This window comes from Vigna radiata, chromosome 6 (assembly GCF_000741045.1).
Source record: "Vigna radiata var. radiata cultivar VC1973A chromosome 6, Vradiata_ver6, whole genome shotgun sequence".
Taxonomy (NCBI): domain Eukaryota; kingdom Viridiplantae; phylum Streptophyta; class Magnoliopsida; order Fabales; family Fabaceae; genus Vigna; species Vigna radiata.
In genome coordinates, this window is record NC_028356.1 from 635,346 (window position 1) to 651,224 (window position 15,879).

The following is a 15,879-nucleotide window of genomic DNA, read 5'->3' on the forward strand; positions in this document are numbered from 1 at the left end:
TACATAATAATAATAAAAAAAAAACTTAATTAAAATCAAAAGTTTCTATTATCAACGGCTATTCAGCTATTTGAAGAAGGCATTTCTAGGATCATATGCAGACACAAATTAACTTTTATTTTTTAAAAGCTAAATTACCTAATATTAAACAAATTATTTTTTAATCTGTAGCAATCTGGCCTAGGTGTCTGAGGTTTCTCCTCTTGTTTTTTTAATCAAAGACTGTTAGTTAGCACAAAATACTGAAACATTTATTGAATTGATTAAATAAACTTTACATAGTTATTGCTCAAAACAGGTCATCATCTTCCGCTATTATTTACAAGCTACTGCCTAAAGATACACACTATGATGAAACAGAAAGAAAGCCTGCACTAGGCGTGGAAAGCAGAGCTTGATAAACTCTCCGGCGGTGACAACGAGCTCATCAGACACCATTTGCACTTGGAACAGAACAACATCTGATTTTGTGGGGATTTAGATGACAGTTCCACTAGGAATTAAAGCATCCTTGATTACTGTCACAATCCCACTTTTAATGAAATACCCATCTGTTTCCCTTGCAGCTTCTTGGATATTGTCAGCATTTAAAATCTATATCCATAGAATATTTAAACACAATCATCAGCTAAGATTAATGATTCAGATTACATATTTAATTAAGAGTCTGACATGATCTTTAATTAAAAAGAGAATCACACAGGTTATAAATAAATACACTATTGGCCAAAATCAATTATTTGTAACTATTAATATATAAAACAGCTATAGTTTTGTCAGTGTTTTTTATATTTTGGAGGTTATTTAGACGAAACTTCATTTTTAATTTAGAAACAATATCCAAATCACCTAATCTACTACCCTCACCTTCACATTGTCTCCAATTCGAGCATTCTTGTCGATAATTGCCTTTCTGATATGAGTGTTCTTCCCAATACCAATTGGAACACTGCCTTTAGCAGCCAGAAACCTCTTATCAGCCTCAGTCTGGTATACAACAATCAGAAAACCAATTTTTCCGTTACAAACTTACAATAAATAAGTGTTTCAAGCACTTTCATACGTCAAACCTTCACTGGTAAACTTGGAAATACTAGGTGTATCTGTCAAAGTTACTTTACCTCGTAATAATCTGCCCCCATTAATAGTGTCTCTTCAATAATTGCTCCTTCTGATATGCAAGATCGCAACCCCACCACAGAGTGGTGAATTTTGCAGTTCTATGGAACAAAATATGGAATACAAGGTTAGTTTCCTATAAAAAAAATCATTCATGTTATATTTGATATCTTACTAAGAATTATACAAATCTCAAACATGGAAGATATAAAGTATAGTTTGAAGGTTCTAAAAGACTTGCCTTAATCACACATCCTTCACCGATAACACTATCAGTGACATCAGCATCAAGCATCTTAGATGGAGGCAAATATCGTGGTTGGGTGTAAATTGGAGACGAACGATCATAGAAGCTGCATGAAATCAATATACAAATAAAGTATAAACACATCAACATCATAGCCACAGTACACTATCATTGAGGAGATACATTTCTCAATATTAAATGACCTATATATAGTTCACCTGAAGTCAGGCACAGGCTTTTTGGTGATTCCCAGATTTGCATTATAGAAAGCCTCAATTGTACCAATGTCTTCCCAGTAGCCATCGTACAAGTAAGCTTGCACCTGCGAATACACAAACATGTCGTGCAATATTATCAACAAATGCATGAGAATAGCGTAAGAGTCTTCTTAATATTAAACAGATGGAAGGAACGCATACTCTCAATCCAATGGAAGTTGCACCAGGAATCACTTCACTCCCAAAGTCATTTGCACCAGGAAACTTCTCACGGAGCAGGTCTAACATCACATTTTTGCTAACAACATATATACCCATGCTAGCAATGAAAGGCATTTCCTTTGCTCTCTCGTCATCAAGACCCAAAATAGTAGTATCAACCTAGTAGGGAAAAAAATGTCAGAGGCCTTAGTAAGCAATGTTCTGGCAATGATTTCCAGGTAAATACAACACATAATGTGTGCTACTTTATATGGGCTTACCTTCATAGCTTTCAACTGTTCTCCTTTGGGCTTTTCGGCGAATTCAATTATACGCCCCTCTTCATCGATCTTCATCAGACCAAATGCAGTGGCACGCTTTTCATCCATCGGCAAGGCAGCGACAGTGATATCAGCATCACTCTCCCTGTGCGCTTGGATAAATTTCTCATAATCCATTCGATACAAATGATCACCAGCCAGAACCAAAAACTCCAAAACATTGTGCTCTTCAAAAAGCCATAAATACTGCCTCACAGCATCTGCAGTACCCTGCAATGATCGCATCAAGTTTGTTGAAGGATTAAATCAAGGGATAGTTAAGGTCATAAAAGGAAATCCAAAAAACTAGAATTGAGGCACTAAGACGGTGTTATTACCTGGAACCAATTAGGATTCTCAGGACTCTGCTGAGCAGCAAGAACCTCAACAAAACCCTCATTTTTGTAGCCTCCCATGTTGCTTGCATAAGCACGAGAAAGGTGTCGATTCAGGGACGCGGAATTGAATTGAGTGAGAACATAGATCTTGGACACATTGCTATTCAGGCAATTGCTAACAGGGATATCAATCAGCCTATAGTTTCCTCCAAGAGGAACAGCTGGCTTTGCCCTCTTCTTGGTCAGTGGGTAAAGACGAGTCCCAGCACCACCTCCAAGTATAATGCCAAGCACACTCTACAAACATTATCATCAGCCAAACACTTTTACTTGCAATCATAATCATAATCATAATCATAATCAGAACCAACCCACATCCAATTCAAACACCACAGGATCAAGATCAACTACCATGATCTAAAAAAATCATTTTTTTAACTTGATCCAAAAGACCCTTTCTCCCCATCACCCAAACAAACTCAAAATAGTCGATTTTCACATACTCACTAATTTCAAGCTGTAACAGTGAAAGAAAAAAGAAAAACTAAGTAGTAAAGAAAGAGGTAAACTTACTCTGCTAGCATCGGGATCAAGACAGGTCTGGGAGTTTTGGGAATCAGAAACCGCCTTGGGAGACACAATAACTGGATTACGAACTCTTCTTGGAGCAACCGAAACTGAATCGGTGGAAATCTTATCTCCAGAAAGTTGTGATGCGGAGAATGAAAGGCTGCGTGGAAGGCTTTTCCTTCCCCCACTTGAAGAGGAGGCAGAAGCAGCACATGGTACATTCAGAGAACCTATGGCAGCCATAGATGCCATCACTCTCTATGTGAGTCTCTCTTTGTGAGTGTGTGTTGAAAGAAAGAAACAACAGAGAGAGTGAGAGAGTGTGTGGTTGAGAATATGTGAGTGAATCCCTTATATGGAAGAGGAGATATTATGAGAAATTTGATTGATATTTTTTAATTTAATATTAAAAATGTGTTGTTGGGAAGAAAATAAGGAAAAAGAACAAGATCATAGGATAAACATGCAATGTAGTAGAACGAAATATAAGGTAAGACTGAAGAGGTTTTTAGTTTTAAGAAAAGAAACGAGGAATTTGAACCGTTCTTTTGATTCGAGGGAGAAGGAAGTGACAGGCTGGCAGGTTGAATGTGCACCGTTGAGGATGAAACTTGGCTCACAGAGAGACACTTCAAATCTCATCCCCATGCATTTGTCTCCTTTCTCTCTAAATCTGCGCTATTTTGTAGTTTTTGTTGTCAATTTCTTATGATTTTTTCTTTTCTTCAATCACTCCATTCTACTACTTCCGTAAACCCGGTAAACTCTACTACTTCTAGTATTCCGTCAAAAAATAAGGTAAATATCTTCACTAAAAATCAAATTCGATTATAATTTTTTCTTTATTTATTTAAACCAGATAATCGATTTTGGTGCTCATGCATTGTTGTAAAAGTCGAACCTATATTTATGATTCATTAAAATTTTACATATTTGGTGATTGAAAGTAAGAATATCTTAAATAATTTTGATAATTAATGTAAATGAAAGATAAACTACGTAAAGAAATTAAGTGTGAAAGATTAAAATATAATGGTATTTTTCATGTGGAATGTTACCCTGAACACTTTTACAAACTATAGTCGACAATTGCTAATTATGGCGGATGCATGGGCTATTTGGTTTCAATTTCATGGCATTGTTATAATATACAAATTACGTGGCATCCAAATTCCTACCTAAATCTTTCACGTATGTTCATTTTCTTTTTATTTAGTTTTATTATTTGTTTTTATTATGTCGTGCCATTTTTAATGGTATGTTTGGAAGATCTTTTAAATTAGTTAAATTTAATCTTATTAATTAAAGTCTACATTCGGGAAATCAGATGAAAAATATGCAGATTATTATAAAAAATAAATTAATTAATTGAGTACTTGTGTATCTTGAGTTTACTAATTTAGGATTTATGAATTTTAGTGGTCGGAATATGAAACCAAATTAAAAACATATACTAACTAAAACCAAATTAAAAAGAAAAAATATTATGTCCCAACGTTTGAGCGAGTTGATTTGGAATGACAGTGAGCGAACTCGGTTCTTCTAGTTTGGGGGTATTTAGAGTTAACCAAATTAAAAGATTAAATTAAACTAAAATTAAAACAAAAAAACATATTCTAATTTATACTAAAAGTTAAAAAAACATATAATTAATCCTAACTTTTATTTAGAACTGTGAAAACAGGTAATCCGGCCTGATCCGACCCGGCCCACCACGGGTTTAGTGAGTCAACCCAATCTGTCTCATTTATTAACTAATCAGAAAAATTCGAACCCGGTACGACCCACTACGGATTGGTTCCCTGACTCATTTAATTACAATTTTTATAAAATAAAAAAAATTTACAAACTTTCTATAATTCAAATCTAAACAAATTTCACTCTCAACATGAGTGTTTAATTAATTTTGAAAATAAGAAACTTAAATAATTTTTTCAAGCAATAAAAAATATAATAAATATCTTTTTATAAAATTAAAATTAAATTTTAATAAAATAAAATTAGTTAGGTGGACTGGTGGGCCAACCCGACCCACCACGAGTTCAACCCGCATGAACCGAATTTAAATGAACCAGATCAAAGTTTGACCCGTATAAAAAAAATACAATTTTTTTAAACTCAACCCAATCCAAACCCGTGATAGATCGGATTGACTTGCGGGTTGTGATCTATTTTCTCATTAGTACTTTTATTATCCCAACTTTTCTTTTACAGTATTACTTCTATCATTCAACCCATATCCTAATTAGAAAAAAAAAAAGTGTAATTTGAAGCTAATTTCACATGGCCAGCATTGCATTCTAGTACTTTGCTACTTAGGAATCACGGTTTCAAGCAAAGGAATGCACTTTTCTTTTATACACGACCTTTTATATGAATTGTAGTAGCTAGCTTTCGAGCACGGGCTTCGGGCATCCTCAAAGGTCAAGAACAAACTATTTATTTATAGTTTTCGTTAATTTTACATCTTACATTTAATATTTTTTAATTCATAAAAAACAGTAGTGACACTATACTCTGCAATTTCTTTTTGGGTCCAAAATTTCTTTAAGGTATGCATCTCGTGAATGACCTTAGTGCATTAATTGAAGCTTTTCCTTCAATGAAACTCCATGTTCATCACATTTGGACCGCCTGTGACACTTTCACGAAGTTCTGTTAAGAAGTGATAATATTCTAATAAATATAGAATAAGTTTTATTAGAATAGGTTATAATATGGCTTTATTACCATGTTTATGAAAAAAATTTAATTTAATTTAATTTTTTAAAATAATTTTTAATTGATGTAAAATGTTTAGTAAATTTGTTTTTGAAAAGATTGAAAGTATGCGGACATGAAGGGGTGAATGAGATGCTAAGTCTAACTCCACATCACTGGTTTTATTCAATATATTTTAAAATGTATAAGCTATAAGTTTGGTGAAAGTTTTCTCTAAAACCCGCAATTTTGGTGCTTATCTCACAGTGTAATGTTATCATAATATAGACTCTTAGCACAATATGTAAAGGATCCTGACCCACCTTGCTTTGGTGAACATAAAGCAAAAGAAGGATAAGTCTTTAAGAGTTTTCAACACCACTACAATACGAACATTCAACAAATTAAGGATGTAAGCCATGAGTTTGTCCTAAATCATCTTTCAACGGCCCTGAGAGTAGGACTATTCATAGATAACCTTTGCATGAGACCACTAAAAATGATAGATTAACAATCGGAGCGAGCAATGAAGTTTATGTAGGTGAAAGACATGCGAAAATTCTGAAAAAAAGCAGCAATAGAGGCGATGGAAAGGAGCTAAGGGTGAGGTATCTGCTGGTGGAGGTGAACACCTCATACAATGTGTTGATCGGGTGACCATGCTAAATGCTTTTGGTGTCATCGTCTCCAGTTCTCACTAGGGATGGCAACGGGTTGGGTTCGGGTCGGATAGTGTAAAACCCGAACCCGATCCGCATGTAAAAAAGTATACCCGTACCCGCTCCGTTACCCGCTGGATACCCGCATAAAAAAAATCCGCGGATTTTTTTCAACCCGCGGATACCCGTTGGATACCCGTTTCAACTCATAATTTAAAAAAAAAATAATATTTTATGATTTTTTAAAAAATGTTTAAATTAAATTGAAAAAAAAACATATTATTTTGTCAAACAAAATTAGAATAAATATTTAAATAATTATTTTATGAAACAGGCCAAAATTCCAAATAATTCTTTTATTATTAATTTTATTTTTAAAATGACCAATTTTTGTTTCGTAACCTAAGATTGAGATGGGCCAAGCCCAAATCCTTATTTTAGGGTTTCTCCTTTTCCTTCCCATTTGGTACAGTGTANAGGAAGTCCTGGCAGCCGCTTCTTCTCCAGCAAAGAGTAACCCANTAGCCAACTGTTTCTTCCCCAGAACTTGAACAATAACCCCACACCGCNNGCTACCAAATCTTTTTTCNTGTGAAAAACGAAACNGAAAGAAAAANGGGAAGGAAACTTCACGAATGGGCGGNNGCCGGGATCCAAGAACAAGCTGAAGTCGTCGATGATGATTACCAGGCAGAGCACCAGTTACACGTGTTCGACATGTTCGACAGCGTCAACGTGGTAGGCAGCGGCTGCGACGTGTTCAGCGTCGCCAGTTACGCGTGGCGGGCGAGATCTGTGTTATAAGCGACAGTAACGCGAGATCTGTGTTTGGAGCGACAGTGACACCGTGAGACCCTACGGCAATGCCGTTCGTCAACGTGGCTTATGAAGGGTTAGAAGAGGAAGATGTTGGTTTACGAAGGGTTAGAAGAGAAGAAGAAGAGATTGGCTTATGAAGGGTTAGAAGAAGAAGAGGTTGGCGATTACAAGAAGAAGAGCTTAAGATTTCTTGAGTTTGCGTGTGTGACCCTTCAAATGTAAATTTTAGGGTTTGAGCGACAATTTAAAAAATAATTTAAAAAACCAAAGATAAAATTTTATTTTTATTTTTTCTAACCGGGTAGCGGGTACCCGCGGGTGCGGATAGTATGATATCCGAACCCGATCTGTTAACAAGCGGGTATTAAAATACCCGCTACCCGTTACCCGCGGGTACTAAATACCCGTAGCGGATTTTCTCCGCGGATACCCGCGGGTACGGATTTTTATGCCATCCCTAGTCCTCACCTGGCGATCAAGTTCCCTTCTGATAGGGAACGATATGCACGGTCCACGTAGCAAGATTGAAAGTTGAACCCTATATACCTCTTAGAAGATTAGATGATTGGAGGTGGCGATGATTGATCTTGACTTGCGAACAAACACAAAAGATTGGATAGAGCTGCAAGGTGACGTGAAGTCGTTTGGTCTCGGTAGGAAAGAGGGCCAAGCCATGAACGTTGGTAGTTCCTTGAGCTAGGAACATGAGAGGGCTCTATAAAGGACGTTGAATGCTAACATGAACTTATTCGCTTATATAATAGTGAATTTGTCGAGCATTCACCCCAAGGTAATGTCCCATAAACAAGTATTGTTTAAGGAAGCACACTCGGTGGCATAGAAGAAAAGGAGGCTAGGAGAGGAGAAGAGATAGGTCGGGGAGGCCGAGGTGAAAAATCTCTAGGAAGCGAGGTTCATTTGGGAGGTCACATATACCACATGGTTGATAAATGTGATAATGGTCAAGAAGGCAACCAATCATTGGAGAATGTGCACGGACTTCACTGATCTCAATAAGACTTGTTCGGAAGATGCATACCCTCTCCCAAGCATCGATGGCCTGGTGGATGACACTTTATGTTACTTTATTCTAAGTTTTTTGGATGTGTATTTTAGCTAAAACTAGATACCTATGTAACCTCCCGACTAAGAGAAGACAACATTTATCATCAAACGAGCAAATTACTATTATGACGTGATATTGTTCAATTGAAGAACATTAAAGCTACCTACCAACAGTTGATGAACAAGGTCTTTCACCACTAGATAGACAAATGCATGGATGTGTATTGTGTATGTAGATGATATAGTGATGTGAAATCGATTGGTGAAGGAGCACATCAAATACTTAGAGGAAGTCTTTGGTCAGATTCAACGCTATAAGATGTGTTTGAACCCCTCCAAATGCATGTTGGACATTGGAGTTCCTGGATTTCATTCTCATCGCACGGGACATTAAAGTCAACCATTACAAGTGCGTGATCATCTTGAAGATGAGAAACTCCCATAACTTGAAAGATGTGTAATGACTTGTAGGCTGACTGACTTTCCTCTCTTGGTTCATCTCCAAATTAGTCGAGAGGATCTGACCAACCCTGAAGATTATGAAGAGGACCATTGTGTCAACTAAGACGAACAATGCAAAAATGCTTTCACGAATGTGAAGACAATCTTAACTAGTCTACACATCATGGTTCGATTGGTTTTGGGAAAGAGTTACAACTCAACCTCATCATCTCATATGGAGCAATCAATGAGACTCTCGTTCAAGAGACTCCGAAGTTCAAACTAATTTATTTTATTAATTGGATTTTGCAGGATCCAAAGTCATACTATCAACTGATAGAAAAAATAACTTTCATGTTATTTACACGGCTCCCCAGCACCTCATTTACATGTGACCAATTAGACTCTTAAAACTCATTGAAACTTCTTCAAACATTTCGAATTTTTTTCCTTATTTCTCATGTATGTATACTTTATTAAAAGGGGTACACGTTCAATTTTAAACTTTATATATTTTTTTAACTTATTTCATTTGATCCATTGTTGTCCTATAAAATGAAACGGAGCATAAGCTCCAACCAAATGATAAAAAATGTACAACGAGCTTCAGCTTTTTAGGTAGATACTTTAAAATATACTTGATAAGAATACCACTCTTCAAAATAAATAATTAGTTGTTTTTATAATTTTGGACTTATTAAAAAAAGATAACAACTTCTTTCTCACCAACTCTTCTATATTCTGTTGCATCTCTTGCTGAAATCTTCTATAGTTATCAACGACGGTATTTGAAAGAAGAGGAGGTCAGCTTACCAATATTTCTGCTTATTTTCTATTTCCAATTCTTTTCGATCAGATATGGTCTGTTTGGTAATTACTTTAAAAGGAGCTTATTTTATGAATTTTACAACAACTGGTTTGTAACTTATCTTATTATCTGAATTGCTATCCTTAGTTTTGTTTTTTTTTCTTTCACTTATTAGTTACTTCATTTATTCGTATAGGCACAATTAGATATTACACTGTTTTTAGTATTTGTTGAGATATTTTTAAATTTTTATCAAGTTTAAAATAAAAATTATCTATTATATGATGTTACGTGAAAATTACACACAATAAAAATTGTTAAAAGGAAATTCAATGTAACACTACTTTAAATTAAAAAGTAAAAAAAATCAGTTTATAAAAAAAAAAGTTAAATTTAATTAATATTCATTACACCATCTCATTTAAATAAAATAAATTACTTGTTTAATATATATATATATATATATATATATATATATATATATATATATATATATACACACACCTTTGAAAAACAATTAAACATTCTAAATAATTTAATACAAATTTAATTATTTAAAAAAATCTAAAATTATATATATAGCTCAGGTACGTTTCCAGTATTACATTTCATAAGGATGTTATTTTGTGTTGCATAAATAAAGATGGTGATAATGACGCGATTTAGGTGTGTATTTTTTTTTTTCAAGTTTTGTATGAACAAAGATGGTGACCATGGTGGCACAACTAGCGATGATTGTTGTGTCTCGAAAAGATTGTTGAAGAGACACTTTGATTTGCGGTAATTGACTATGAAGCAACGATGTGAAGGTGATCATGATGGCTGTCTAAGATTTTTGGATATGTTGAAAACAAAATAAGATTATGTAATTGATCAAGTAAAAAAAAAGTGAAACAGGTCATTCTGTTATATTATATTAATAATTTAAACAAAATGATTAATATAAATCACCAAAATTAAAACCACTTAAATATTTAAAAGAATAATTTCACATTAAACAAAGTCAAACAAAAATAGAAAATAACAATAATATTAAACTTTTCTTAAAACAATATAAATATTTAAAATATTGGAAGTAAACTCAGTGACGTGACATCACTTTAAGGGTTTGGAAAGAAGATGTCGGCGATTCCTTCTGCTGAAATATTCCCTGATGAAATCATAGAAGAAATTCTGTCATGGCTTCCTGTAAAAACCCGCATGCGATTCAGGTGTGTTTCTAAGAAATGGAATTCTCTTGTCATCAATTCTTACTTTGTGAGATTGGATCATAAAAGATCCATTCTCTTCCAAATGAATTTGAGGAATGAAGCCAAAGCTTACGTTATAATGGGAGAAAAACATCTCTTTCGTGCTCTTAAGAATTATTCCGAAGGACGTTATGCTGTCTACGTGAAGGAAACAGAGCGCGCCTGCAAATGTTTCCGTGTGTGGCGGAGGATGAAAGTTATGCTGCAAGGAAGCTGCCATGAAAGAAGCAGCAGACCGCGACCGGAAACGTAACACAGAAAATGCCCCTAGTTTTCTACGCTGCTATCTCGTATTCCACGGTTCAATTTTTCTCATCGGCTCATTGGTTCATTTTCTTTGCCAATAATTTCAGGATCCGTAAGTTAATTTTTTTTTTTTTTTTTTACTTTTATAAACAAAACTTTGATCTTTTCAACATTCTTAGATTCTTTGATTTGGTTTTCACTCAATTTGTATTATTTTGGAGTCGTGGCTATGTCTCTGTCTCTTCCTCTTTGATGAATAACAAGATTTGGAAACTTGCAGAACATTCACGTATCATTGTTGTGTGTTTATTGAGTTTAGGGTTTTGGTATAACCTGTGTATTTTGTTTGATGTATGGATGGATGAGTTTAGGATTTTATAATAATCGATAATATAGTATTATTTTTTAAATTTTGAAATTGTTTGTTTTAATAATATAATATAATATTAAAAATTTGTTATTTGTTAAACGGAGATTTGTATATATTATTTTTTTAAAATTTGAAATTGTTACATTTTTTTTATTGTGCATTAATAGAAAAATTTGACTTTTTAATTATTTGAAGCCTGTTTCATTAGATGAAAAAAAAAATAGAGTGAAATTAGTTTGGAATAGTACACTTCCATTATCTATATATCACTGATAGATTGGCATTGAGAAATACTAGAAATATAAAATTGAAAATGTTACAAATAATGTAAATGTTCAGCTAGAGTCCCGGTGACAGATGTCTGACGTGAATGTTTGATTTATATATAACTTAAATATTGCTATTTTTGCAACCGTAAAATATGAATTTAATTTAATGTGAGGAAATTAAACGCTGTATAAAGAAAATTTATGAATTTATTGTTAAATATTGTAATCAATAATTTTAATTATAGTAAAAATAAATTTTAGTTATTGATAATTTATTTTAACATTAACGAAATCAAATTTACAAATAAATAAAATAGGAAAGATTTTGTAGACAAGTAGGGAAGTGGAAAATATTTAAAAACAAATTTTCATTATTTAAAGATTATATATTTAGTCATTAAATTATTCCTATATAATATGATCACTACACTGATTTTTATATAATATATACCATCATTAAATTGGTTTTTATCTAAAATATCATTAAATTAATTTCTGTGTATTTAGTTGTTAAATTGATTTCTGCATATTTGGTTGTTGGTTTCAACATAATTGATTGTTAAATTGGTTTTTACATATTTAATTACTAAAATAGTTTTTACATTAGAAACAGAAAATTTGTAACTAATATTAGTTATCAATCTTTTAGCTTCTTATAATTATTGAACTTTAAATTGGTACTGAATTAGTGACTAATTTTATCATTGTGGTGTGAATATAAAATCAAAATTACTAATTAAACATTTAAAAATATTCTTTTACTATAATAAAACTAAAGTATATATTATTAATACAATTTTTTTATTTTATTAATTTTGTTTAAAATCTATTATAGTATACATTTATTTAAGTCCGTCTCCGTATTTTAATAATTAGATGTAAACTTATGGAGTCATATAATTACAATATGAAATATTAGGATCATATAATTATAATATAGAATGTTATGAATAATATTAAAGATGTTGGAAATTTTTAGGAATTATGAAAATATAAAACATATAAAATATATGATAGATAAAAAAGGTATGTTATTTGGAGAAATTTATTATTTTATTTTATTCATACACTATATATATTACAAAATGAGAGAACTTTAGTAATTAATTATTTTGACATATCAAACGAGATTATTAAAGGTTTAGTCAGAAAAGCAAAAGAGCTATTTATAGTAAATATTGAGGAAGGTGAAAAAAATATAATTCTTGATATATATGAAATTGAAGAAGGTATGAATGAGTTGAAAGAACTCAGGATATACATGAAATTGCATCTTATTTTCTTTTTCAAATTTATGTTCAAGATAATTAAATAAATCCATATGGAAAAACCCACAAGTTGTGCATAAATACCTAATTCGTTTTTAGGAAAAAATCATAATTGTAAAATATTTTTATTAAGGTCAATATTCTTAAAAAGTACAAGATTATAGATAAGCGGATGTTTATTCAACAGTTTGAAGTCAATAAAAGATAAAAGTTTATTTAACAATAAGAAAAAATGAAAAAGCAACTAAGTTATTGCCAAAAACCGTTCACAAATTATTATTCCTCTTATTCTTATACTTTCTTAAATTATATTTATACTCTAATAGTTTTTTTTTTTCATAATTGCAATAATCTCCTTATTAGATATATAATTATAATATTTTTAAGGGTATCATATTCTTTACACTCTCACTCAAAACTCAAATAAGTTAATATATTATTATAATATAAAGTGTAATTAAAAAAATAAATATGTAGAATGTATGTTATATATGAATTGTGGTGTAAAAAAAATTTCCTTATTAAATGAAAGATTTATGTAGAATCTAGAAAACCTATATTATTATATATTAATAAAAAAAATAGTTTGACACGTATAAAGTTTTTACATTCATTTAATATTCTTTTTTCTTTTTTCATTTTTCCTTTTTAAAATATAATTTTTTTTATAGTCATTTTATTCTTACAACGTATGACACATAAATATAAATATATATCACATAAATTTAAATATGTGACACCTATCATTATTTTGAAAAATAAAAATATCAGTATAATTTATTAAAAAGAGTATAGTTAACATTAAATATTAAATAGTCTACTCTCATCATTAAGGGTGTGTTCACTTGAGGGTGACAGGAGGTGATTGGGGGAGAGTGATTGAGTGAATTTGAGGGTAATTTTTTTTGCGGTTTATTTAAGTGAATTTGGAGGTAAACGAGAATGAATTTTGAAATAAATTTTTTTAATTTGTCATATAAACTAAATCCTACACCAATTCTCACAATTTTTTTTTCAAAATTAACTCTCGTTTACCTCCAAATTCACTCAAATAAACAGCAAAAAAAATTACCTTCAAATCCATTCAATCACTCTCCCCCAATCACCTCCTGTCACCCTCAAGTGAACACACCAAGTGAAAAAGATTCCTACTTTTTGTTAAAACAGAAAACAAATATAATATAACATGAAAAAGAAATGACTAAATTTAACTTTTGAAACCGTTTAACATTTTTGGAGTGATTCTTTCCATTAAACTCCAGAAATAAGACATAGTATATATATATATATATATATATATATATATATATATATATATATATATATATATATATATATATATATATATATATATATATATATATAGCTAAGAATTTGACTTCATTGGAAGAATTGAACATATATGACTATGATGGTTTGAAACATATAGTAAGTTATGAAAGAGTGAAAAGAAATAAAAACATGGTTGAAGATGAGCATCAATTTGAAAGTGATATTTCAATGTTCTCGAGTTTGAAAAGGATAGTTATTCGGAAGTTTGACTCGTCGCAAGATATATTCGCAATGCCTTTTGTTAGAGGCATATTGAATATTCAGAACCACTTTCTCCCTCATCAAACTCTAAGCATGAGCAATGCCAACAATGGAGATTGGATGATGGGACAACAAGTCAGTTTAAAGTTACAATATTTGTCTTTGAGAAATCTACCTGAAAGGACTCATATTTGGGTGGCTACCAATAACTCATTTACCCTCCAACATCTCAACTCATTAATAATACAAGAGTGTAAAAAATTGGAAGTAATATTTCCTCAATCTATGCTACAATCCTTACCAGAGTTGGATCATCTCGAAGTAATTCAATGCGAAGAATTAAGACAAATCATTGAAGAAGATTTGGAGGATAAAAGGTTGTCCAATATCCTTTCTCCACAACCATGCTTCCCCAAACTAGCATCATTGCTTATTCAACATTGCCATAAGTTGAAATGTTTCACCTTTCTATTTGCATCCATTGATCTTTCCAACTTGAACATTCTAATCATAATGGATGCCACTGAACTATAAGAGTTTATTGCATGCGAATACGATGAGACAAGAAAGACCAAAGTTGAACTTCCACAATTGAAACTTATAATATTTATGAATCTTTCAAATTTTCACCAAGAGACTATATTTTCAAATGTGAAGCATCCCATTATCCGTAATTGTCCCAAACTCTCTTTGACTTCAACAATTACTCCTCAAGAGCTCCAACAAAATCTTCTTTTGGAAGGTAAATACTATGCATGGATATGTTGTTGCAAACATTACATCTTATGATGATACTTTATATATACACGACTCATGGTGATTTCGCTAAATGTGTTCAATGTAGTTATGAAATTTGAAATCTTTAACTAACATTTTTACTTTTTTTTATAGAATTAGAGTATAACAACATTTCAATGAATACACACAAGTAATTCAGATATTTTTTATCATTTATTTGCTAACACAAATATTATATGAATTTAATGCAGTAAGAAAATCAGAAGAGAGGAAAGGAAAGTAAGAAATTGTTGTGAATTGTGATTCCAAGATTATTGCCAACTTCATATTTGCATACTATATCGTTATTCTCACATTTGTTCAGCCGTGGTTACAAGTTAAAGAATATTTATGAGAATCCAAGTTGCCTTTCATTTGCAAAATTCGTGGATGCTCAACAATTTCCAGAAATTAATGGATAATCACACAGATTATTTCAAACACTTTAGGCATAACTTCAAACAAGGGATTGCCAAATTCTTCCTTTCATTCTTCAATAATGTCTGGAGAGAATATCTGTTTTTTAACAGTTTCAGTTTTAATACTTCAATAATTGATTTTTTTTTCCTTACACTCAAAGAATCTGAAACATTTTGGAAAAGAATAAAAGACCATCTATCTTCATTTGCATGTTCATGTCCTATAATTGTTATTCATTTCA

General features: G+C 31.8%; 1 protein-coding gene across 1 annotated transcript; it reads right to left on the bottom strand.

Annotated features, from left to right (window-relative positions):
• Positions 1–229: 229 nt before the first annotated feature.
• Positions 230–3,437, bottom strand: LOC106765074 (glucose-1-phosphate adenylyltransferase small subunit 2, chloroplastic). Its single transcript, XM_014649568.2, has 9 exons — positions 3,017–3,437; positions 2,444–2,740; positions 2,067–2,336; positions 1,786–1,965; positions 1,585–1,688; positions 1,361–1,472; positions 1,122–1,220; positions 868–987; positions 230–594 (listed from the first exon to the last, which is right to left on the bottom strand). The coding sequence occupies exons 1-9, from the start codon at positions 3,263–3,265 to the stop codon at positions 478–480; spliced, it is 1,548 nt and encodes a 515-aa protein (XP_014505054.1). The 5' UTR covers positions 3,266–3,437; the 3' UTR covers positions 230–477.
• Between the last annotated feature and the right edge of the window lie 12,442 nt (positions 3,438–15,879).